Source organism: Phaethon aethereus (assembly GCF_964289735.1).
Source record: "Phaethon aethereus genome assembly, chromosome: 3".
Classification (NCBI taxonomy): Eukaryota; Metazoa; Chordata; class Aves; order Phaethontiformes; family Phaethontidae; genus Phaethon; species Phaethon aethereus.
Window position 1 is genome coordinate 28399826 of NC_138576.1, and position 27557 is coordinate 28427382.

A 27557-nucleotide genomic window follows, 5' to 3' on the forward strand; every position below is an offset into this window, starting at 1 on the left:
ATGAGCAGGCATGGCTAGGTGTCTTACATTTCCTACTGGTTACCTTGAGGCAATTTCCTGGTCAGCATGTAGACTTTCTGCTCCTCAGGAGAACCTCCACTGATTATAAATGAAGCATATAATGCAATCTGGCTTGCCCTGTTAGGATTGTGTATATCTTTTGTAGTTGTTTATATATTGGAAGTCTTCCTCTGTATTATTTTAAAAGATGAATTAGTGATTTTAACATCTTAAATCTGCCATTTCATTCCTCTTTAAAACCAAAGTATGGGACTTAAGATATGAGTTAACATTGCTGTTTAAAATGTTACATTGTGAAGCATTTATATTCATTTTAAACCAAAATATATTTCTTTAGTGGTTATAGGTCAGACTTAACCAAAGCTATCAGATCAGAAAGAGAGCTGTTAAATGTTTAGTTTTCCCTAGGTCAGAAATGCCTTCTCCTTCCTATTTTTTAGATTTTTTTTTTAAACAAAAATCACAGTGACTAACTAACATTTTTTCTAAAAATTAAGAGAAACAAAACAAGGCTAGAGACACTAACATAAGTCTTGTTCCTATATCAACACATTTGTTGTGGTGTACTAACTAACAATATACCAAAACCTCTTCACTTGTATTTTATGTTTTTTAATTAGCATTCACTTTCAGTCTTTCTTCCTTCAGAAGATACTATAGATTGTAAAAGGTTAATACATCTCACAGCTACTTGGGGCAGAAAAAGAGGAAAAAAAAAAGCTAAGTGAGGAATTACGAGTGTTCTTCACTTCTAAGCCAGCCAACTGGGAAGAAAGTCTCTTGGGAATGATTGCCCAGTGTTTTGCAGTATACTCACCCTGTTTTATGAGGTTTTGGTGAACATATCAAAAATTTAAATAAAAAAACTTGAGAACCTTTCAGCTGGGAGTGTTATTTCCACCTCCTAGTTATCAAAACTCTACCAGATTTCAATACCATATAACACATGCTGCCTCTCATTACACTCAATACCAGAAAAAATTCTGAATGTATAAAGCAGTATCTCCTTATCTTACAATTCAAAATGTAATTCGGAATGTAATTTATCTGGAAGGCAGCGTTGCACCAGCTGAGCTCCATTTACTGCTCTTGGCCTACAGAAGAACTACTGATGGTTTGAAGACAGCTGGTGCTTTCTCAGCACTCAAAGCTTTCAGCTATTTCTACAGAAATCTTGGCTCCTCTGATTCTAGAAAAATCTGGTGGCCTTAAAGAGCCAAACAAGGAAACAAGGAGGACAAAGCCTAGCTATCACATACAAAGAGGAGGAAAAATGAGCTACCCTGAGGAGCTGCCCAAACACCAGTAAGGAACAATGACTTTGGAAACAGCAAAACAAAAATTCAGCAGCATGTTGCCCAGCTAAGCAAGAACAACAGAGATACAGAAAACATGGACAGTGTAACAAGATGCAAGGACCAATAAAACTGGACAAAGGAGAGACGAAGGTAGACGGTGAAAAAATAAACTTTAAAAGTGCAATTAACAAGTATATGAAAGAATATATACCATGTTGCAGAAATGAGAGTTAAAACCACCCAGAATCTTTCCTCATGTAAGTAACTATCAATATCTAACCATACCATCGTATCAATAGGAAAGAAGTCAATAATGAGATAATTTTATAACATATTTACCGATTGGTATATAAGGAATCTTTTCTTTTCAGGCATCTTTGACTTTAAAGGCTTGTTTATTACTTTTACTAAATCCAAATTTAAAGATGAACATCAGAAAATAAAAAAGCACTTTTACAAAAATGGATATATCAACCAATTCAAATAAACATGGATGAAACATGAAGTATAATATCCATTAAATAAAAAAACCCCCACCAAAACAAATAAAGCAGTACATAAAAGTATGTCAGCAATTTAATCACTTACGGGCTCTCCCCGATGTCCTTCTAGGCCTGGAGATCCAGGCTGTCCAACTTCTCCCTTTAAAATAAAGACAACTGCTAAATACAACATTAAAAAAAAAGACCTTCCTGTGCATCATAAAAATATTTATTTCAAATAGTAGATTATAGTAGATTGCAGAGGGATCTGGACAGGCTGGATCAATGGGCAGAGGTCAACTGTATGAGGTTTAATAAGGCCAAGTGCAGGGTCCTGCACTTGGGTCACAACAACCCCATGCAACGCTACAGGCTTGGGGAGGAGTGGCTGGAGAGCTGCCCGGCGGAAAGGGACCTGGGGGTGCTGGTTGACAGCCGGCTGAACATGAGCCGGCAATGTGCCCAGGTGGCCAAGAAGGCCAACAGCGTCCTGGCCTGTATCAGGAATAGTGTGGCCAGCAGGAGTAGGGAAGTGATTGTGCCCCTGTACTCGGCACTGGTGAGGCCGCACCTTGAATCCTGTGTTCAGTTTTGGGCCCCTCACTACAAGAAGGACGTTGAGGTGCTGGAGTGTGTCCAGAGAAGGGCAACGAAGCTGGTGAGGGGTCTGGAGCACAAGTCTTATGAGAAGCAGCTGAGGGAACTGGGGTTGTTCAGTCTGGAGAAGAGGAGGCTGAGGGGAGACCTTATCGCTCTCTACAACTACCTGAAAGAGGGTTGTGGTGAGGTGGGTGTTGGTATCTTCTCCCAAGAAACTAGCAACAGAATGAGAGGAAATGGCCTCAGGTTGCCCCAGGCTAGGTTTAGACTACATATTAGGAAAAATTTCTTTACAGAGAGAGTGGTCAAGCATTGGAACAGGCTTCCCAGGGAGGTGGTGGAGTGACCATGATGGGAAGTGTTCAAGAAACATTTGGACATGACACTTCAGGATATGGTTTAGTGGACATGGTGGTGTTGGGTTAATGATTGGACTTGATGATCTTGAAGGTCTTCCAACCTTAGTGATTCTGTGATTATTATCTTTGATATAAGTAAAATATAAAAACAATACACACGATCAAGGCTTCATCAAACAAATATCTCTTAAAAACAGTTTCTAACACAGTAAGAAGTGTTGTCAATCTGATATTCCTTCATGCTGCGTCCAACAGACAGCTGTCAGTTTGCAAAAAGAGATGAGGCAATTGTCTTTTGAATCAGAACAGCAATTATTCATTGAAGTGCATAAAACAGTAATGAATTGCTATTGTCTAATTGTTAGCACAACTAATAGTCTGAAAACTATTTCAAAGCACTCCAGAATACAGCAGTACCAGATATGATCAAATCTTTATGTCCTTACTCAAAATATGTATGATACCAAAAATATTCTGAATATTTGAAGAAAGATTCCAGAAACAAAAGCACATAAAACAGACACAAACATTAATTTATATATTTTATATATATATATAAAAAAATAATCTGGTAATAATGAACTTAAAATTACAAAAACTGGACTTGAAGTAATCATGGGTAGCATCTGGATTTCAAGCCATGCTTATTTTCCACATTCTTTCCCAGAATGAATATTGTAACAGGAAAGCTCCAGCAGAAATTTCCTTCAAAGACAGTCTGTTTGTTACTGCTCTGAATTTGATTACAGACCCAGAATGAAGCAATGTTTTATAGCAAGCAGATGTTGAAGTCAAGCTGACAAAATGTTTGAATGAAGAATATGGCTTCTGTTAACTATTATATTATAAAATGAATAAAAACTAATGAGCATGTCACATTTTTTTACGACAATAAATAAATTAAGAAAACAGTTAAGAAAATCTCTTTCAGTTTAAATGTACACAGGTTCCCACAACTAATATACTGAATTATCTGTATATTGTTTGCAAGCATAAAAACAGATCAAAATATTCTCCAAATTCATGCTTTATTAACATAATACTTCACTCTAAAGGGCCACCAGTGACGCTTAATATTTTATGTTAAACAACTGTGACTATTACCTGTCCATGTTATCAAATACAAGAGAGGAAAAAATTGAATACCTATTTTTTTCTACCTTCTGTAGTAACAGAGAAGGAATTTCTCCACCAACTTAGCAGAGATATCTGTGTGTATATAAATATACATGTATATATATAAAAATAAAGCAGGATTCATCTGAAATAAATTAATGTAGGTAACTAAGCTCCTATCACAGCCAACAGAAGTCTAGTCAATACAACTGATGCAGGCTTGATTCAGCTGACCAGCCCCCAGGAGCTCAATTTCATTCCCTGCATGTAGATATTTGGTCATACTTGAGATACCCAAGGGTGTCTTGTCTGGGTTCCTACTCTACTCTCACTCCAGAAAGGCACTGGCTTTCCACAGGACATATGTCATGTTTGTCAGCTCCCTTAGGATGCTTTGGACATTAATGCATCTCAAGATGCTTTCATGTAGGCAATTAAACTGGTACCTACAAGTCTGACGCCTTTGAGCTGAATTGCTCTCCAGACTCCACTGGCATTACTGGTTAGACCACCATTGACTTTAATGGCACAGAGGTAGCTACTACGTCCTTAGACACAAACTTAGCTGAGTGTTTTAACAACGTCTGTTAAATTGTCTTTGCCTGACATATTTGCAAGTGTCAGAGACACATGCTCTTGTAGATATATATTAATAATGCCAATTTGTAGGCATGTATCAATGGGATTTGAAGATCAAAATGAAATGAATGTAGGAGTATTTAAAACTAAGCCAAGTAACAAGTAAAGTAAATATTATTTCTATGCCACTGAAAGTTATGCTGTTGGTTGCTGAAGATAATTTCAGAAAAATGAGCAATAAGAAAATATTTTTTCCATAGTTAAGATTTACAACTTCTTTTATTAACATATTTTAAGGGTGTAAACTTAAAGGCAGTTAAAAAAAAGCAGTACACCAATCTGACATAAAATAAAGTTATTCCATTACCTTTTAGCACAGTTTCATTAGACTTTCCAAAGAGAACAAATAAAATAGGAAATACTGAGTTTACCTAGCATAGAAGTTAAACTTTATGTGTACTTTTTAAAGGCTGTTATTTTAGTTGTGTTCTCCTAAAACATTTTTGAAGTGCAGGATACTTAGTTATACAGTGAAGTTGGGAAATTTTTAGAGTAACAGTGCTGTAGTGTTGTATGTAAGTGGTAACTCCCCCCTTTAACTTCAAATTAAGATGCCTACACATGTTTTTCTACCTGAAGTTGTCTAGAGATAGGTCTCTCATAGGTCTTGTGTCATATCTCCCTGCTGCAGCAGATGCCACAGATTACTACAGTAATAGGAAGTTAGACAAATGCACTTAAAAGTACACTTGCACTTTTGGACACTGAAGGAACGTTAATCCTGAGCAGCCTTAGATTGCTTTATTATTATTAATTATGATTATGATTATTATTATTAAGAAATATAGGAACAAAGCTGCTGTTAAAAAGCTTCTTTAAATCAATTCAACTGAACATTTACACACCATATTAATAAAATCATTTTCCTGTGAACTTAAAACTGATACTGCTAAAGTCCATCTTTTCACAAATTAGAACAGTGCAAACAACAACCAGGTAAACAAAACGTCCAGTGAGCTCACAGACTGCAATACATTATAGAAATATCAGATCCTGTAGCCTTTTTTCAGCAGACAGATACTTAGTCCACTTGAAAAACTGTTCTAAATTAAATATAAAGGGCACTGCACAGTGAAGAGATTATGAACATAAACATGAATCCAATATTGAAGGTGTTTTTCGCTAACTTTCATCCAGCTCCCTTCAAAAGGAATAATAATAATTAGATTACTTCCTTCTTAACTGTACACAACAGGTATGTTCTGCAGCGTATGGTTGTATACAAATTTCATTAACAGATTCACAGAGTTAGAGAAACACAAACAGGATAAAGAAGACACAGTATAAACAATATCTGATGATCACTAACACCTTAATTAAAGCTTTGCCCCTGCTCACAAATCAACTGAAATCAATGAAGTCTGCCCATTGACTGCAGTAAACCTTTAGTAACACACATTATTTTGCTTTTCAGTAATTCGACACAGAATAAACCGGGTATATTTAGACCTGTAGCGATGCTATTGAAGACTTTGGCAAGATATGAATATACGTTTGTGCGTACCTTGAAACCAGGACTTCCTGGTAATCCATCTTTCCCACTTCTGCCAGGGTCTCCCTGCGGCAATGGTTAACAGTCATCAGTAGGTGAATTAACAAGCGGAAGTTAAAGGCAAATTGTCTTCACAAAACTTACAGATCGCCCAGGCATTCCTGGAAACCCCGTATCACCTTTCTCTCCTTTTGAACCCTAGGAAATACAGCAAAAGAAAAGTAAGTAGTGCTCAATGTTTATGCTGCAAGTTCAGCATATTTAACCTATAATTCATGTATGGTATTTTTTACTTGAAAATGTATGGGAGAACTGTTTCTTTCTTAACACAGGCAGTGGTCTATTAATAACTACCCACTGTTACAGAAACATAAATATGCTCTAAAACATAGAAATGTGAACACAGCCCCTCTTTCAAATTGCATAAAACTCTAGATCAATAAATACATGAAGAAAATGTACTGACAGATGAAAATGTAACTGTTAACATTGGATGACCAAAATATGCTCTCTGAAATATAAATATTTACATACAAGCATACCCAGCTTTATACAAATTACAGATTAAAGCAATATCTCTCTTCCAGGCCACTATCAGTCTCACTCCATTCATGTGCTCTTCTCCTCACTGCCCCCACTCCTCGCCCGCTCTCCCTTTTGGTTATATGATTCATGTACATTTCTGTGTAACTCTGCAGACAGCAAGGCCAGTGGAGAAGGAGGGCAGGAGGTGCTCCAGGCACCCATGTAAAGATTCTCCTGCAGTGTGTGGAGTGGACCATGGTGGAGCTGTGGTAGCCAAGCTGCAGCACACGGAGACCACATGCAAGAGCAGGTTTATCCTGAAGGACTGCAGCCTGTGGGAAGGACCCACGCTGGAGCAGAGGAGATATGTGAGGAAGAAGGAGAGCAGAGAGGAACCCTACCCTGCTCCCCATTCCCCATCCCATAAAGGAGTGAAGTTGAGCCTGGGAAAAAGCAGGGCGGAGGGAAAGTGTTTTAGTTTTTCTCTTTTTTTCTTCACTATCCAAACCTATATTAGTTGGCAATAAATTAAATTCATTTTCCCCAAGTTCAGTCTGTTTTGCCCATAACAGTAATTGGTAAGTGATGTCCCTGTCCTTATCTGGACCCACAAGCTTTTCCACCTTATTTTCTCCCCCTGTAGTGTTGAGGAAGTGGAATGAGAGTGAGGCTGGGGAGGTATCAGGCAGCCAGGCAGCAAGCCAAGGTCACCCCCCCACAGATACCAATAACATTTTATTTTATGATTATAAATTTACTTGCCTTTTTTCCATATATTCCTGGCACTCCTTGATCTCCTTTAGGACCCCTTTCCCCCTAGACAAAATGTGTGTGAATAAGTTAATTTTTAAAATAGAAGTAGTTATATACAGATATATATACAAAGTATACACATATAGTAGACATAAAATGAAGCAGGCAAAGAGCTCCTTCTGATATAAAAAATATGCTCAAGATGGTAAATGCAAATCTTGAATTTTCCAACCTTTCCTAGGAGAGAAGCCCAGAATGTCCGACACTGCTGGTGACACAATGCACAGCTTGCTGGGTTAATGCTTTTATTTTCAATGGAAGGCACCCTGAGTTTCTGGTTGTTTCTAAAATAGGTAGGTACCTAAATGAAAATTCAGCTCTTTTAAAAGTGCTGCACTCTTCTGAAGACCTTATTTGAAAAGTTTAAAACACAAATTTGGAAAAAACAAGAAGTAAACTCAGTTGAGTACTAACACAGAAGAGCAAAAGATACTGTTGGCGATGTTTTGGGGAACATGCACATGAAAAAAACTCATTGGGTTAGACCAGAATTGTCCTTCACAATGATGTCACTCAAATTGAATGACTTCAAGAAAATATTATTTTTTTAAGACCTTTTTTGTGGTTAAGAAGGTTCTAAGTAGTAGTAAAATCAAAGTTCCAAGTATAGAATCCCATAGAACAGAACAAAATGAAAAAAATAGGCCGTTTCCATTGCTTAATATGTATGTAATGAAGTCCCATGGCATGTATCTTTATTCAATTTCAGCATCATATCTGTTCATTTTATGTAGTTCATCAAATGCACTGACATAATATTGTATATAAGCTTCTTTTTCCTTTAAATTAAAGTATAGATCAAGCTGAAATACATGAGTATTGGAACAAGAAATATTTAATTTCAACCTTTGGTGCTGGCATCCCATGTAATCCAGGAAAACCAGGTAGTCCACGTTCACCCTAAAAGAGCAAACATATTTTAAATTCTTGTATCTAAAATAGTGGTAATATACTGTAATAACATTCATATTCTCAATGATTAACAAATAGTGGAAAGAGGCTCTATATCACCATATCAAGTACATAATATTGGTATGCTGACTGATTAGAGTTTGTTGATCTTTAAACAAGATTCAATACATAAAAGAAAAAATTAAACAATCACTAAACTTTTTAGAATAAATTTTACTGTAATCTCTCAATAAGGTTTATGGAGATTCAAAACTAGCAGTTTACCTTTGACAAGAGGATAAAAAGCTTTGAAAAGGGCTTTGAAAATCTCTGTAGGAGCTGTGATAATTCTACCATCCATTCCTAATTCCCGAAGAATAAGGAAATTCCCTAAATCTGGGATAGTTTTGCTCCTACCTCCTACTGAAAATATCAAAGATCTACTGACCTTATCAAATTTCTCACCAGCTTACTCTAGATGAGTGAAGCACTAAAAAATAAGGTATTAAGTACTTTCTTTAAAAAAAAAAAAATGAAACCAAAATACACTGATAAAACAACTTTGGCCCTTTGACAAATGAGTTCTCATTTCAGTGGAAGAAAGAATCCACGTTAGTAAAAGCAGTTGGCAACTGAAAACATAAGCCAAGACATCAGTTCTTTTTATTATGCTCACAGGTGTCAGACATCAGGAATTCCAAAACTTTTGCTATTGGTACTGAAGACATTTAGCTGACAATTTTTCTGCAAGCTCCCTTGAGTGATTACAACAAAAGGCTAAATTATAACTTGGCACTACCTCACTTGAAACAATAAAACAAGCTTAGTGCTTGTTCCAGTAGACTGGATCTACTTCACAGGACAAAAAGCCAATCACCAAGTCATTTTTGGACAATAACAATGTTTTCTCTCTGTTAATACCTAACTTTATATTGAGCAATATATTTCAATTTGTTTAATATATTTCAATCATAAAGGAGAAATATTAAATTATGCTCAGGAAGTTACTTTATATAATATTTCAAGTTCTAAGACAAAGGGTAAAAGAAAACATGTCTGTTATTTATCAAAACTATTCATGTTTAAGCAGATTTGGAGAGGTCTGTCAACATATTCACAGAAGACAGGAACATGACCACATGAATGACAGCTTGTGGATTAATGCTATCAAAATATCTCTCAACAAATAAGTACTGAAAACAGGCAATAGAATAGAGTTCAAAAAATCATCAAAGCTTATAAAATAAACAATTCATGCATCCATTGCTTCTTAATGGAAAAGAATGGAGCCTCCATTTCTGCTTAGGAGTGGTGATTCAATGACTGGATAAATTAAAACACCTGGCACTGGAAACAGTTTTAAAGTAGTTGCTATAGAAACTTTACAAGTAATGGGATGAAATTAAGAGATGAAAATTTGGGCTGAATCATCAGGAAAAAAATTCTAATGGCAAGACCTATTTTACAATGGAACAAGTTTTCTAAAACAGTGGTGGAAGCCCTATTTCTTGGCACATTTTAAACAAGGCTGGACTGAGCACTAGGAAATATTCTATCTGTTACAACCCTGCACTGCCACGAGAATAGAGTTTTTTATCATCAGTATCTTACTTTCTGCACATGGCCCAATACTGACTGATCAATTATATTAGCATCTAAGATCAATTAGGTTAAGATGCCTGAAGCACAGAACACATGAGCACATTTTTCAGCTCTAATCATGCATTTGAGAATTCTGCTGAACAGTGATGAATTTAAGACCTGCTTTTAATATTGGGAACTTTAGAAGAAAGAAATTCGAGGGAATTCTACAGTAAAATCTGTTTGGAAAACAAGTCTTTGTTTTACAAAAAAGGCTTTGAAGTTTTAATAAACCAAAAACAAGACTAGTTTTTATCACAATAAACTTAGAACTCTTCTAAACATAGGGCAGAAGTGTGAGAGTAGGGCAGACATATATTTACATATCAATGAGACTTGCCAATAGCCAATGCCTAGTTTATTCACTCTGTATACAGGAGATCCAGATTCAAGTTCATCCTGATTACCCGAGAGAGTTATATATAAGCTTCCACATCTGTCTGCAGCTCCAAACTACTGGCTACACCTCAGCTAGAATTTTGCCACAAAACGTTTTGGTTTAAATTAGTCAGTGTTTTCTGATAAAAAGTGCCATCCAAAAAATTTTTAGCTCATCCAGATGCTTACTTAAAAAAGGTGAAAAGAGACAGAAAGAAACCATTCTGACACACATCTGTATCATGCTTCCACGTACCCCCATAGATATGCTTTCTAAATATAAATTATTCCGTGCAATGAAGGTGTTACTGGCAGTGCTAAAGCCTACATAAGCTTTATTTAATAAAGCAGACCAGATTCAGAATTGAAGTAACATTCTAAATGTAGGATCCTTATTACTTCTTTATTACCTTTTTAGTAAGCAATTCTCACAGAAGTCTCATGTGAAAATATTGATACTACTAACTGTACAACCAAAAATGAGAAAAGGCAAGAGTAAAGTCTTTTTACCTATTACTCTTTTTTTCTTTTTTTTTTTTTTTTACCTTAGCCCCATCTTTCCCTGGCTCTCCCTTGATACCTGGTAAGCCACGTGGTCCCTAAGGGAGAAAAAATAAAAAACAGCTCAAATACAAATACAGTCTGATACAGAACGAGACATAGAAAAGACCCAGGGACTGATGTGTCAGATGGCTGATCACAGCATTTTGGTAACTGGATACAAAAGCAGAACCAAGCACGAAATCTATCCAGCATGTATGAATATGGCATACTATCATAACCCATGGCTGAGGAACACCAAAACAATTCTTTACTCTAACCAACGACCACCCCAGGAAAAAAGGACATTACACAGCCTGTGCTAGTCCAGAGATGTCCCCTTAATTTCAAATGTCCATCAAACAGCCTTTGCATATGCCATGCTGCAGAGTTGCTCTTGGTCCCAGCATGCTCTCAGATACTTAATTCAACAAATTAGGAAGTCCTCGACTATCCAGCCAGACTGCATCATGTCACAAGAAACTAAAGCACTGGTAACTTTAGCCAGTTAACTGTCCCAGTAAGGGCTACTAAAATAATACATTGAAGAAAGAAAATGAAATCACGTTCATCAGTCTGGGTTTTAGCTGAAACCTTCTTCTGGACATGTGAACTGTGGGTAATCAATCACCATGACAAGGCTTCAGATCACTGATTCATAGAAAAATGGAAGGAACTACTGTTTGGCTTTTGGATCGGGATGAAAATGTCTAAGTCCCAGCTGAGTCCTGCTCCTGCAGGCCTTGCCTAGCAATGATTAGATTTGCAGTCTAATTGTCAGCCTACCAAAAAACCGCAAAGCCACGTGAGTTCCAAAGCAATTCACCCAAGAACAGCCCCTGACTTTACGCCATCACTTGAGCCCTTTTCATTCCCCATGCCTCAAGTTTCAAGGACAAACAATGGATACTGGGAGAGAGTCGGTAGGATTTGTCTCAAATTTTCAAATTCTAGGAATGAAACAGAAACTTACTTGAACCCCTGGAGTTCCTGGGATACCTGGATTTCCTGATGATCCCTGATATCCCTAAGGAAAAGAAACCAAGACTTGTGACTTTTCATAACTTACATTTACAAATTTCCAAACACCTATTTAAGGAAAAAACAATCCTTCTGATTATTAGAGTACTGTTGTCACATCCCTGTTGTTTTAGGCTACAAATTTCAGTAAATGCTATCACAATCATACATTTGAGATTTAGATTTCAGCTTTCAGAACCTTTCATCTCTGTATCTCAAGTTTGCAGTCTCCAGACTTTATGCTAAAATCCATTATTTCAGAATTGTTATATGGAAATGTAACAAACATATTGTTTTATTTCCCACTGGGGAAAAAAAAAAAGAACAAATTAACCCACATACGTAGACAATTTTTTTCTCTCTCCCCCTCAAGAAAAATAGCTGACAAATGCCAGGACTTTTAAAGGCTTATTTCCAGTTATAGGAATAAGGTTTAACAAACAAGGCATGTTCTAATACATTATGCAGCTAGTTTTATAATATCTCTAAATAATAAAAATTCCATTCTCAATATTAAGCACATAGCTATGAACTTGAAGGTATGTAACAGGCTATGCAAGTAAAAAAATAATTTGAATGACTGGGACTACGAAAAGAAATAGTAAATAATTCACAAGTTGAAAATCCAGTTTTTATGCAAAATTAACAAGTGCTTTAGAAGAATCCTTTAAAAGAGGCAAGTAACTGAAGAATACAAATTTTTCCTAGCTCCATTATAAACATGTCATTTCAATGGACAAAATGAGCTAGAAAGAGGGTTTTTTTGAGAAAACATAAAACCAAGAAGAGAAATTGTCCTATAAAACTCTAAGGCTATTTGGCTTAGACCTTTCAACAGGCAGTCCAAACGAAATTTGATAAATCCCATAAAATGGACTATACAATTTCAAATACCCAGAATTTAATCTTGATTTGAACTGGAAGAACTCATAATCCTATTTCTAAATGAGTTTCAGTCTTAAAAACTGAGCACAAAATTTAATGGGGGGATTTCCACAATGGTAAAAAGGAGCTAGTAGAATCTTTTCAATACAAGGAAGGCAATGTGTATGTCTGATTTCTTCTTTAAATCAGTCAAGAGTTTCCTTGTAATAACAAACAGAGCTAAAATTATTTGCTGGGTTAGATACAAGAGAGTACTTGCTGTGCCCTCTTCCCAAAAGACATTTGAGCAGATGCCCGACAAGCCAGCTGGTAATGTTTAGTATAGAAGTAAACAGAATTCTAGGTCTCTGTCATACATGGATCCTTTATCAGGCATTTCACTTTTAGTGCTTGAGGCAGTTCTAGCAAATTGAGCTTTAACTGTAAATAGTGTAGCATTCCCAGATTGCTTATAAGCCTCCTGAGTAGCTGAAAGAATTCATGAAGCCTAAAAATGCCTTTAAAAGTTTATCCTTTTATTTCTTTTCCAAAAAAAGCAAAAAGTTTATATGACTTCCTGTAGGATATAATTCTATATAAATAAAACTTTATTTCACATTTTAGATCTCTGAAATGCAATTTCCCTTCCTTCTCCTTCTAACTGAGTAGAGGAAGAAGTAGAGGAGGACAATTTCCTGGCTAAACTGAATTTCAAAATTCATGAAATGAATGGAGGGCAGCAGAAGAGTTTTCAGCTTACAAAATTGCATATTTAGCTCAGAGCTAGATCTTGTAATGTGATTTCAGAGCAAATCGAACACGTTGTCAGTATGTTTGTTTAATAGAAAGCCGGAACAGAGAAGCTTCAAAAGGAAATTCACAGAATTCCTGCCTGACCAAAACAGTGGCCTTCTATGATGGAGTGACTACATCAGTGGACACGGGAAGAGCCACCAATGTTGTCTATCTGGACTTCTGTAAGGCCTTTGACATGGTCCCCTACAACATCCTTCTATGTAAATTGGAGAAATATGGATTTGATGAGTGGATGTTGGGTGGATGAGGAATTGGTCGGATGGTCACATCCAGAGGGTAGTGGTCAACGGCTCAATATCCAGATGGAGATCAGTGACAACCAGAGTCGCTCAGGAGTCTGTAATGGAACCAGTACTCTTTCATATCTTCATCAATGACAGACGGTGGGATCAAGCGCACCCTCAGCAAGTTTGCAGATGACACCAACCTGAGTGGCGCAGCTGACACACCTGAGGGACAGGATGCCACCCAGAGAGACCTGGACAAGCTTGAGGAATGGGCCTGTGTGAACCTCATGAGGTTCAACAAGGCCAAGTACAGAGTCCTGCACCTGGGTTGGGGCAACTCCTGGTATCAATCCAGGCTGGGGGATGAAGGAATTGAGAGCAGCCCTGCCCAGAAGGACTTGGGGGTACTGGTGGATGAACAGCTGGACATGAGCCAGCAATGTGCACTTTGCAGCCCAGAAGGCCAACCATATTCTGGGCTGGATCAAAAGCATGGCCAGCAGGTTGAGGGAGGGGATTCTGCCCCTCTATTCCACTCTGGTGTGACCCCACCTGGAATCCTGCGTCCAGCTCTGGAGTCCTCAGCACAGGAAAGACATGGACCTGTTGGAGAGGGTCCAGAGGAGGGCCACCAAAATGATCAGATGACTGGAACACCTCTCCTCTGAGGACCAGCTGAGAGAGTTGGGGTTGCTCAGCCTGGAGAAGAGAAGGCTCCGGTGAGACCCTATTGCAGCCTTCCAGTACTTAAAGGGGGCTTAGAAGAAAGATGGGGACAGACTTTTTATCAGGGCCTGTTGCCATAGGACAAGGGGTAATGGTTTTAAACTAAAAGAGGGCAGATTTAGATTAGACATTAGGAAGAAATTTGTGATAATGAGGGTGGTGAAACACTGGCACAGGTTGCCCAAAGAGGTGGTAGATGCCCCATCCCTGGCAACATTCCAGGTTGGGTTGGACGGGGCTCTGAGAAACCCGATCTAGTTGAAGATATTCTTGCTCATTGCAGGGGGGTTGGATGACCTGTAAAGGTCCCTTCCAACCCAAATTCTTCTCTGATTCTATGAAAGTCACAAAAATGAGAATCACTGTTCGGTACAAATAACACAGTAATTGTCTGGACAAGTTCAAAACATCTTCTATAAGTTACAAAAACTGGCTTTCATAAAAACTGAACATGTGTTTGTATCACTACTCCTTTTTCAGTATGGATCATCAATCTATATGCTAATGCCTACAATTTTTTTGCACTAAATTCAGCTCAAATCCTCTTTCTGTAACCTCAAAGCCCTCAGTAGGAGTACGTGTGACATATACACATATGCTCCAAGAACAGCTGTGCCATAGCTGACATTTTAAGTAAAGGGACAGAAATGAAAATTCCCTTTTCAATTCACGCAGATGAGTTCAGAACTGATGGTTTACTTTGAAATAAGGTGAAAGCACTACATGTGCCACCAAAAAGAATTCTTTTTATTTGGACTTGGTCTTCTCTTATGAACTTTTGAGAAGACACACAAATGATGTGAAAAGTATTATAGCTAACCCTGAATTTGATACTCAGTTTTGAATCCAGTTGCCTAAACATAGGCAGCTCCTGTCTTTTGAGATTCCCTAGACACCCATCCAGTGTTAGAAGATAGTGGCACAAAATATTTGTGAGGCATTCATCCTTTTCAAGCTGCAGCATGGGCAACACAAAATTACCTCTTGGGGTATATTAATTAAATAGTTGTTTTTATGTCTAAATAGGAATTTAGACACCCAGTGTCTCTGCTCACATGTAAATACTAAATGTAGTGTGTTATACTGAATCCCACCTTTCATGTTTCATCAATGTTGTCCGTCAGCACTACTCCACAGCACTTTGTTTATATTCTTATTCATCATTTTACATCAGTGCAACTGAAATCAGGATTATACAAAATCTCCCTCTCAATTTGTTGTGGGTGGGAACAGTACTGATAGATTTCTAGTGCCTGAAAATCTGTAAAGGCAAAGTGATAAACAGCAAGATATTGAGATGCTTAGTTTTGTTCCAGATGGTTGGGTATTTTAAAAAATCACAGATAAAATGTAAGGGAAAAAGTTCCAGACTTCTTAGGCCAAAGAACTTACATAAATTACACAGACCAAATGGCAATACTGTTGTCATCAGTGAATTAAGAGCCTTGCTGAAAAATGAAAGTTAGTTTACCCATAGGGAAAAAATTGGGCAAGGACATATGACAAGTATTAATTCCAAAGAACTTTTAGGTCCAATAGCAGAGTAAACTTCAGAAGTATATTTTCAATGCACTTGCATGCCTAAAGGACAAAAGTTCAGACAGCATTCATAGGTGTATCACATCAGACAAATATAAATTAAAAATAAAAATAGAGGACATACTGATAAGGCAATGACAACTGCACTCCACGCTTCCTTACTGAAAAGCTTTTAGAGTCATTGAGCAACATAAATGACAAAGGCATGACAACACACTACTTGGGAAAGACAAGGGAGAAGTAAATAAGCTCAATTTGGCTAGGAAATAACCAAGGATCAACAGTAATGGTCTAAAGATAGTTAAGGACTGTAAACACTAAGTAAATAGAACTATTTAGGGTGATGTAACTAAGCATAATGGAATTCAACTGCAAAAGAAAAATTTAACTTGGTGTTAAGAAAACATCCTAACAGAGAGGTCTGTGGACCTCTTGTGGAAGTCTCTTGCGGAAAATCTTTAGAACATTTAAAGCACAATTATCTAAAGTGTTAGAAGAGAAGTTTCCAAAACCTTTTCATAAAATGCATTACACCTTAAAGGACAGAAATTCTTATAGCTATTCATACATGTATCAACGCCTACACTCATATTTGCAGTCATGTTATGACCTTCTCCCTCACTGGCAATATCAGTAACTAAAATCCCATGAGGCAACAGATTCAATTGTTCATAAAGTATTTCAATTCAAGTACATCAAGTACTTGATATATTTGAATTAAGTGTTTTAGCCTTTTTCAGGGAAGTTGTTTATCATCTCGTGTTTTTGCCTCAATTAATTCCACCTCCTTTTCTCACGGAGCTTTTTTCCCATCCCCAAATAACCTTCTCTAATACCTCACTACACCTGTACTCATCTGCCTACTGCTTCTCGCTGCCCCTTTAGACATGTGGATCAGTCAGGTGGTCCCCTCCAGCAGGTCTGTTTGGAGCCTGTGCCTTACTCCTTTCTCTGGGCCTTTCTTAAGCAGTGGTAACACAGGACCTCAGAACAAGTGTCATCTCCTCTCTCTTCCCTCAGTTAAATAGCATGACCCTGTAGAAGGACTTCTTGTGGCAACTGCTTCTGCCGGAACTGTCTCTGCAGTGAAGCCCCTCTGTCTACACAAACCAAAACATGAAGGGCAGATCCAGCAATAGATCACAAAGGTAATTAAATGCAACTTTTGCCCTCCAACATAAATTTGGGGGTGACTCCCGATCAAAGATTTGTAATCACATGAATATTATTATGGGAAAAGTACAGGAAAGAGTTTTCATTGACTTGTCTGTTGTGTTTTTTTGGTGTGTTTAATTCTTTCTCCATTTGATTACACTTCCTTCCATTGGCTACTCCCTCATCTGCCAAGGCTTTCATAGCTCAGAGCCCATAGCAGTATATTTTACCAGAGCATGATGTTCTGGGCTCAAACACCACAAAGGAAAAAAAAAAAAATCCATCAAGATTATTAAATACAAGGTCATAAATCCATCTTTAAATGTTCCCAAGCTTCAGACTTTGGGGAGATGGGATGATGTACTAAGGGAGTATAACTTCCTGCTTGCTGCTTAGATGTTCATCCTTATCACCTGCCCTTGGCCACTGCTGAAGATAGTCATATGGTCTTTTGTCTGAAATGTATAGCTGTACGCAACACAAGTCAGCATCAGGCATCGTCCATTTCAAAGTAGTAGGTCACAGTGAAGCCACTGCACGACTGTACTAGTCAGAATGTAGCAAACATATTTCCTCTAGAAATAACAAGGTCACAGTGTTAGGGAGGAAAACATTTTTCTGGAATTAAGCACAGCATTTTACAATTGAATTATCAACTATGTCTGTGAAGGTTTCCTGAGAAATGTAGCTACAGAGTATATATCAACTTAAATACCCACCCACAATCCAGGAGGAAGCAGTTAAGGACATGTTAAACCACCTGGACACCCACAAGTCTGTGGGGCCTGATGGGATCCACCCCAGAGCGCTGAGGGAGCTGGCGGAGGAGCTTGCCAAGCCACTCTCCAGCATTTATCAGCAGTCCTGGTTAACAGGGGAGGTCCCAGAACACTGGAGGCTTGCCAATGTGACACCCATCTACAAGAAGGGCTAGAAGGAGGATACTGGGAGCTACAGGCCTGTCAGCTTGACCTCCGTACAGGGGAAGATTATGGAGCAGTTCATCTTGAGAGTGCTCACAGGGCATGTGCAGGACAACCAAGGGAACAGGCCCAGCCAGCATGGGTTCATGAAAGGCAGGTCCTGCTTGACCAACCTGATCTCCTTCTATGACCAGGTGACCCGCCTAGTGGATGAGGGAAAGGCTGTGGACATTGTCTACCTGGACTTTAGGAAAGCCTTTGACAGCATCTCCCACAGCATTCTCCTGGAGAAACTGGCGGCTCGTGGCTTAGACAGGTTTACTCTTCACTGGGTGAGGAACTGGCTGGATGGCCGAGCCCAGAGAGTTGTGGTGAACGGCGTTAAATCCGGCTGGTGGCTGGTCACAAGCGGTGTTCCCCAGGCCTCAGTTCTGGGGCTGGTCTTATTCAAGATCTGTATTGATGATCTGGATGAGGGGATCGAGTGCTCCCTCAGTAAGTTTGCAGATGACACCAAGTTGGGTGGGAGTGTTGATCTGCTGGAGGGTAGGAGGGCTCTGCAGAGGGATCTGGACAGGCTGGATCGATGGGCAGAGGTCAACTGTATGAGGTTTAATAAGGCCAAGTGCAGGGTCCTGCACTTGGGTCACAACAACCCCATGCAACGCTACAGGCTTGGGGAGGAGTGGCTGGAGAGCTGCCCAGTGGAAAGGGACCTGGGGGTGCTGGTTGACAGCCAGCTGAATATGAGCCAGCAGTGTGCCCAGGTGGCCAAGAAGGCCAACAGCATCCTGGCCTGTATCAGAAATAGTGTGGCCAGCAGGAGTAGGGAAGTGATCATGACTCTGTACTCGGCACTGGAGAGGCCGCACCTTGAATCCTGTGTTCAGTTTTGGGCTCCTCACTACAAGAAGGATGCTGAGGTGCTTGAGCGTGTCCAAAGAAGGGCAACGAAGCTGGTTAGGGATCTGGAGCACAAGTCTTATGAGGAGCAGCTGAGGGAACTGGGGTTGTTCAGTCTGGAGAAAAGGAGGCTGAGGGGAGACCTTATCGCTCTCTACAACTACCTGAAAGGGGGTTGTTGTGAGGTGGGTGTTGGTCTCTTCTCACGAGTAACTAGTGATAGGACGAGAGGAAATGGCCTCAAGTTGCGCCAGGGGAGGTTTAGATTGGATACTAGGAAAAATTTCTTTACCGAAAGGGTGGTCAAGCATTGGAACAGGCTGCCCAGGGAGGTGGTGGAGTCACCATTCAAAAAATATGTGGATGTGGCGCTTCAGGACATGGTTTAGCGGACACGGTGGCGCTGGATTAATGGTTGGACTTGATGATCTTGAAGGTCCTTTCCAACCTTAGTGATTCTGTGATTAAATCCTGAGGCAAACCATCCAATAGTACAGGTAATCTATAACATAGTTAAGAAGGGGCAGGGAGGAGAACACCTGCACAACTGCAGCCAGAGAGAGTGAGAACACGTGAGAGGGACAGCTCTGCTGACCCCCAGGTCAGAGCAGCAGCAGGGGCAGGAGGGGCTCCAGGTGCAGGAGCAGAGGTTCCCCAGCAGCCCCTGGGAAGCCCACGGGGAGGCTGGCTATGCCCCTGCAGCCCATGGAGCTCCATGCTGGAGCAGATCTCCACCTGCAGCCCGGGGAAGGTCCCATGCCGGAGCAGGGGGATGCCCGAAGGAGGCCGTGACCGCATGGGAAGCCCATGCTGGAGCAGGCTCCTGGCAGGACCTGCGGCTCCATGGAGAGAGGAGCCCAGGCTGGAGCAGGGTTGCTGGCAGGACTTGTGACCCCGCAGGGGACCCAGGCTGGAGCAGTCTGTGAAGAACTGCAGCCTGTGGGAAGGACTCACGTTGGAGAAGTTTGTAGAGAACTGTCTCCCGTGGGAGGGACCCCATGCTGGAGCAGGGGAAGAGTGTGAGGAGTCCTCCCCTGAGGAGGAAGGAGCGGCAGAGACAGTGTGATGAACTGACCACAGCCTCCATTCCCCGACCCCCTGTGCTGCTTGCGGGGAGGAGGGAGAGAAATCGGGAGTGAAGTTGAGCCCAGGAAGAAAGGTGGGGCTGCGGGGAAGGTGGTTTAGGATTTGGTTTTCGTTCTCATTATCCTACTCTGATTTGATTGGTAATGAATTAAACTAATTTCCTCAAGCTGAGTCTGTTTTGCCCATGACGGTAATTGCTGAGTGATCTCCCTGTCCTTGTATCGACCCAGGAGCCTTTCGTTGTATTTCCTCTCCCCAGCCCAGCTGAGGAGGGGAGTGATAGAGCAGCTTTGGTGGGCACCTGGTCAGCCCACCACACATTGCTATTTCTCCTGACAAGGCAATTTAATCATGTCAGGTCCCGAATGACATTTTTGATTAAAAAAAAAAAAGTATTTTCATTACTTATTATGCTTGTCACTTTTGTTCTTTTCTCCAGTTATTGAATTGATCTTTTCTGTATGTATCGGGAGTACGGAAAATAAACAGAGGTGGCAATTAAAGGGAAAAAGCAACCTATAAACAAAACTATTTAAAAAAAACAATTAAAGAACTGAAAATGAGTCACGTTTATGTTCACTTCCCCAAATGTTACAGCAAACAATTTTACTGCGTAACACCAGGTGAACAACTATTTTCTGGTAATATTGAAGATATTCACCGGAATTGTTTTGAATTTTTCTGGACTACAACTAACTTTAAGGATTACAACAATCTAGCCAGCAGACAAAAAAATAAACTAAATTTTCTCTTGACATTTTACTTTAAAAATCAGTTACATATAGTAATATAAATGTATGCCTAAAACCTTTCTCAGAGAAAGAAAGATTTTGTTGACCAGTTACACTGTTCCAAGAAAATGAATACCAGATAGGCAGACTGGAATATCTTCAGAGAAGAACGTAAAAATGTGTTTGGGAACAGAAAGACTGACTTTCCAGGAAAAGCTTTTCATGCAAAAGCCATTTGATTAAACAACAGACTACACAACTACCTGTAAGCCTATTGTGCTGTCTGAATTAAGAGCTTGCTTTTCAGAGTTCCCCAGGGGATACCACTAAAAAGATTCATATGAGCAAGTTATCTCAAACAAGAAAAATCACTGACAGCATAGAAAACGTGCAAGTCGTATAAGCAAATAAATAAGTAAAACAGAAAGAAAAAGACAGAGGGAGGAATCTGTTTTCCTGCACAGTGTATCTAAAGGGTCTCCCATCGCTCATGGCTAAAAGCTAGCCTGGAAAGCACTCAAGAATCTACTGTAAGGAACAATAATGTACTGCCCGGAGCTGCAGATGATCTAACAGGTTTGCAATTATGTCCTTACAAAGAACAAGTGCAAAAAGCTACAGCTGATTTTTCAAAAAAATTAGTCAGTTACTAAAGCTATAGGATTTAACTGTAAGCACTTCAAATAATGTATGAACTTCAATTCAGCAGAATGGTAAAACTTCTCCTTTAGCGGGGCTTTCTGATTCTCTTCTAATTGTCTGAGATACTTCTGCTAGTCTTTTTTATGTTCAGAGAATACCCAGCTATGCACATTATGACTCACTTGCAGGAAAAAAAACATAACTGCCAGATTATGAAGTTGCAGAGACTACAATATCAATTTATTTCTCCTTCATGATTCAGCCTGTCACAGATTTCAGTGCTTATGAGAATACATAGAGTATCGAAGTGGAAACCTGTTAATACAAGTATGAAAAAGTTTTGTTTCTAAAAAAAATTGTTTCTAAAACCATACTGTTGCAGCTGACTGGACACTTCAGAAGTAAGTGTCTTAATCTATTTTTAAAAAAATTAGAATCTATTTTTTTAAAAAATAGAGAGATTGGAAACTGACAGTTCCTTACCAATATCCAGTCCATTCTGGCTTCACTAAAGCTTAGACAATATCACTTTATTTTTCAAAATATCAGAGTTAGCTGGATTAAAAACAGCTCTACTACACTTATGCATACTGCAAATCTACTTGTAGCAATCAGTATGGTCAAACTGTGATGGACACCTTCTCCCACGCAACTCTGGGTTGAGACAGTTTGTATACCTGTCTTTGGAGAACAGGACTGCTTTTCAGAAGCTTAAGCACCATCAATAATCAGCTGAAAAGTTATTCTGATTAGATCACACTTCCCCAGCTCAGATTCCACCCATTCCTATTTTAAAACCTGTATTTTCATGATTGTCTGGAACCAAAATGTAGTATTTTATTGCACTGTCAATTTCAATTCAGATTTTTTTCTCTATTTCTAGTTCCAAAAAACATTGACAATAATAGCTATCAAAAGCTGTTTAAGACAAAAGCAAAAGCATGAAAATGTTTTTATGTAACAGGAAAAATGAGGATCTTTGCTTGTGGAACTACTGAAAAATTCCTGTACTCACTGCTCTCCTGGGCCATCAGGGCTACCATGGACAGATTTCAATATACAAAGTCCCATATTTTAAAACAGAGGAATTTTCAATTTTTAGAAACAATTGCATTTCTTGTTTTCAGTGCCTATTTTTTCCCTATAAAACTAAATCTGCTTCCAAAAGGAATCACCAGAGTTAAATGAACCAACTGCTATCCCTAAGAAAAGGCCAACACATAGCCAAGAAACACAATAAGAGAAATGTGAACATTTTATAATGTGCAGCGTGGAGCTTTCCCTTCGTAACTGGTAATATTTATTAGCCTTATGGCATACACAATTCCAAGTAAATATCAATCTCACTGTTTCCATTTTTAGCTGAGATAGAAATGGAATGTATTACCAGTATTAAAAATTCTTAACAAAAATAGAACAGTAGGTGTTCTTATGAAGCCACCAAATTTGGTGGGTAGTGCTTCTTTAGTAGGAGTAACATGCTACTAAAAGGTACTAAAATTGATAAGCAAGGGCAGATTTGGGAAAGACTTGTGGTTAGTTACAATATCCTCATGAATCTTTCCACAGGACAGAAAAATTACTAAAAGAGTGAAGTTGAAAGGCCCAATCCAGCCCTTTCTTGCCCTTCTCTGAAGTCTCTCCAGTTTGTCAAGTGTGGACCAAAAGGGACCAAAATACCTTTAATATCCCTTCTAAGTCTCAACCAAACCCATAGACCCTTAGTTTCCCAGTTCATAATGCAATGCTTGTTTCATAAATTATGTTGTCTTCTCTGCACTCATGCACTCATCCACTTCTATTTTCTAATGTTTTGGGACATCTTCTTATACTTTTATTCTCAACAGTATTTGGGACTCCTCCCTAATTGCATTTTCTGTGGATTTCAAGACACGATGCTTTACCTTCTCCTCTACTTCACCATGGAGATTTCAAAATAACACTACAACCTAAGGACTCAACCGTAAAACTTAGTCTTCACAACAAGAATGAAAAGCTACAATGAATTAACAATTTCTAGTACATGCATGCACTTTTCTTTTCCTGCTTTTTGGTGTCCAAGCAGAGAAATTATCCTCTTTTCAGAAGCAAGTTATTTTTAATGCTCAAAACTGTCTTTTACCTTTCTCTTTTTCTTTTTTTTTTTCTAATATAAATAAAATAGCTTCTAATTAATAGTATGCAGTATCAGAGGCCACATTCTTAGAAAAGAAACATGGGTGGTGAAGTGTCCCAGCTTTTGGCCTGCCTTCTCTTAACACACCAGAGGCACACACACCCCATCACTTTGGTGATACAGAGACTGCAGGCTCTTAACAAAACCTTACTCAGCAGAGAAGTTTGGCTGTCAGTATCTGAGAGTCTTCCAATTACATTCAGAGATCTAATATATTTTTTAATTAAACCTTAGGCTATTTTTATATATTAATTGCTTCTATTACAATTTTATTACAATAAAAAATGTTAACCATGAAGGCCAGACGAGCCATTGCCAAATCTGTTATTTCATTTTAGGGACGTATGTTCTTCATCTACTTTCTTCCAGTCTTTACCATACCTACTAATGGAATGACAGTTTAAAAAGTAAAATCTAGGATAAGAGAAAAGTACAGGTATTTTTGCAATGTATGTTTTAACACATAATATTTAGAACTGCAAAATATATATGTTTAACATTGTATACACACATATACTTATTTTGATAGACTACTTGAGGCAGCCTAAAAAGAAATTAAATGAACAAAATTCAAAGAGAAGCAATCCCTAAAACAAATAGACAGGATTTTAGCTGCCCTAAAATGCAAAAAAATTTAAGTAGTAAAGATTGAAGATCAGAAGGTGATAACTGATGCAAAGACCAACAGGAGCACTCAAAGCCTGTTCTCTGCTTTAAATCAGTGCCTAACTCATGCTATCATATTTACAATATTTTATCTTGAAACACAAATACTATGATTAACATATTCGTAGAATTCTTACATTCAGATAACGCTTAAGTGACATTCACAGTTTCAAAGAATGGAGACAAAATCATCTCAATTTGAAAATCTGATATCAGTGGTACATGTTTTTTCTCCTGTTAGTTTTGCATTTACAATATATGACTAAGTTTTTAGTACTCACAGGCTTACCATCTGGACCAGGCTGACCGGGATAACCATGATTCCCAGGCTGCCCAGGCTCACCCTATGGAGGAGCAGTATGTTAACACACAAAAGATATGAAAGAGTATTTTAAAATTAGCACAGAACAACCTTAACCCTAATACATTCCACAAAACAGTGGCTGCAAGCCCAGATACCTGCTATTGAGGAGTAATTCATACAGCAAAAAAGAACTGATCTTGTAACCCCCCCGAAAATTCTCCCTAACTTCTTGTGCAGGACTTGGAGAAGTGAGCTCAGATAGAGCACAAGTTTGCCCCATCACCTCAAATGCTTTCAAGCTTTTTAACATCTTAACTGAAATAAAAAAACTTTTCAGCAAATAGATGAAAAAATCTTTATTAAAACCTTGTCGATTTAGTAGTTCTACTCTGAAGAAAACTCTCACCTGCTTTGGCTGAATGTAGTTCTTAAAGCAAAAGCATTGGCAAGGCAGGAGCCAGGATTAAAACCTGCTAAATAATAAACTCCTCTTCACACACTTATTTCTGTCTAAAAAGATAGTCTTTTAGATTTCTTCTTATACGGCCTTTGCAGTTATTCTGTCATGTCCATGTTAAAGGAAAAGGTTTCATGTTTATGCTAAGAAAGCAGGAACTTCCTACTCAGTATATCCTCGTAGAGTACTATAGTTCTCCGTTTACTAATGGACTTGATTTGAGCCCAGCAAAACCCAGTAAGACTTGATCTATAAAAACATTTTACTTCTACAGGAGCGTTAAGCAGGTACCGCTTCCTTCAGCCTGAACCATCAACAGACCCATGGGTCAGTTACAACTGCAGAACTGTTATAAACAGGGAGGACCTTAGGAGGGAAATATGAAACTAGCTTTCAGTGTGACTGTGAAAAAACATCTTTTCACATATAAACCACAGAAATGTAATGCTGAGCTAAACGGGAAAGGATATTGAATAATGTCTCTTTAGAAAAGCATAACCATCGTAATTTGCTAAATTAATAATAGGTTATCCAGAATTATTATTGTCCAAATTAAAAAGTCCAGGTTTGAGATTTGAGTGAAAATAAATTTACTTTCAAATATACTATCTAAACTGTGAAATTTTATGCCTTTAACTTGAAAAGGTTAAAACATCACTTGTATTTTTAAACTGCTGTAATTTAATTAATTTTATTGGACGCTGTTAATATCACAAACAGACAAATCAAGTTTAAATTTATGTGGTTCCAAAGTCGGTATTCAAAAATTAAGAAATACCATAACTAGGATAACCTATACAATCTTAAATTGGCTTCCTTTTCACTCTTGCTGCAGACTTTTGTGTTAGGAACCATTGTGTCCCCTGTATTATTCAGTTACCCCCAAACATACTGCAATGCCATTGAAAGACTGAACATGAAGGAGGGTTCTAAATAAAATTGTATAGGTCACCCTAATTCTGACATTTCATACTCTTTCATACTTTACAGGATGTGGCTTTCAATTTTTTTTAAATTATACTTTCTTCTCTCTCTCTTTTTTTTCCTCTAATGTGCTAAACAGAAAAAAAAAAGGTAAAAGACCACAAAAATTCTGTTACATGAAATAATAATGATCTCTATCTTGTGGATTCCAATTCCCTGATTAGAAACCCTTACCACTGTAGCAAAAAGCCCTTTGACTTGAGGCAGCTGCAGAAGACTGTTAACCCTTTACATAATGAGTAAATTTTTTTTTTTTAATTATGTGTTCTAATAAAAGACAAGCAGTTTGGGATTTCCTTGTCTACCCCAATAAGGTAAGCTAGCAACTCTGGAAGCACTGCTTAGAACAGTTCCTGAGAAAGGTACTACAGCCAAATACTAGGGACTTGAGTTTGTGTGTTAGAAATCAGAGACTCAAGTCTGGTTCTCATTTTAATCCTTCACCAGCACTAAAAGAAGGTCATCAGAACAGCTAAAGTGGAACTCGCCCAGTAAGCATCTAGTCCATTCTTTAACAAAGAAGGAAAAAACCCTCTCCACTGAAAGACTTTTATTAGCAAACCATTTCATTCTCAAGCAATTAACAGTGCAAGATCATTTGCTGAAGGAAACACATTTGCAAGGAAACACAATTTCATATCCATGATCATTTTCCTTAAAAAATAAAAGATATATTTGCGTTATTAGGAATTATGGCACTTAAACATGACCTTGAGTATCCTAATCATTATATCATGCACTGGAAACTAGAACTTGTCTGCTACTTTTTTAATCTGCCTGACTATGACAGGGGTTGGTATTGGGACAGGTGCTGTTTAACATCTTTGTCGGTGACATGGACAGTGGGATCGAGTGCATCCTCAGCAAATTTGCAGATGACATCAAGCTGAGTGGTGCGGTTGACATGCTGGAGGGACCTTGACAGACATGAGAGGTGGGCCTGTGTGAACCTCATGAAGTTCAACAAGGCCAAGTGCAAGGTCCTGCACCTGGGTCAGGGCAATCCCAAGCCCAAATACAGGCTTGGCAGAGTATAGATTGAGAGCAGCCCTCGTGAGAAGCACTTGGGGGTGTTGGTTGATGAGAAGCTCAACATAACCCACAATGTGCATTGGCAGCCCAGAAGGCCAACCCTATCCTGGGTTGCATCAAAAGAAGCGTGGCCAGCAGGTTGAGGGAGGGGATTCTGCCCCTCTACTCCACTCTGCTGAGACCCCACCTGGAGCACTGCATCCAGCTCTGGAGCCCTCAGCACAGGAAAGACATGGACCTGTTGGAGCAGGTCCAGAGGAGGGCCACAAAGACGATCAGAGGGCTGGAGCACCTCTCCTCTGAAGAAAGGCTGAGAGAGTTGGGGTTGTTCAGCCTGTAGAAGAGAAGGCTCCAGGGAGACCTTGTAGCAGCCTTCTAGTACCTGAAGGGGGCCTACAAGAAAGCTGGAGAGGGACATTTTACAAGGGCCTATAGAGATAGGACATGGGGTAACAGCTTTAAACTGAAAGAGGGTAAATTCAGATTAGATATAAGGAAGAAATTCTTCACT

General features: G+C 38.8%; 1 protein-coding gene across 2 annotated transcripts in view; it reads right to left on the bottom strand.

Moving 5' to 3' along the window:
• The window catches only part of COL21A1 (collagen type XXI alpha 1 chain), a gene marked incomplete at its 5' end in the record, with an annotated part of 91903 nt that overhangs the window by 47194 nt on the left and 17152 nt on the right, over positions 1-27557 (bottom strand). For both annotated transcript variants that reach the window (XM_081998125.1, XM_081998124.1), the window contains 8 exons: positions 1908-1961; positions 6020-6073; positions 6152-6205; positions 7295-7348; positions 8192-8245; positions 10801-10854; positions 11769-11822; positions 24551-24613. In XM_081998125.1, the coding sequence (XP_081854251.1) occupies positions 1908-1961; positions 6020-6073; positions 6152-6205; positions 7295-7348; positions 8192-8245; positions 10801-10854; positions 11769-11822; positions 24551-24613 (441 nt within the window). The remainder of the gene's footprint in view (positions 1-1907; positions 1962-6019; positions 6074-6151; positions 6206-7294; positions 7349-8191; positions 8246-10800; positions 10855-11768; positions 11823-24550; positions 24614-27557) is intronic.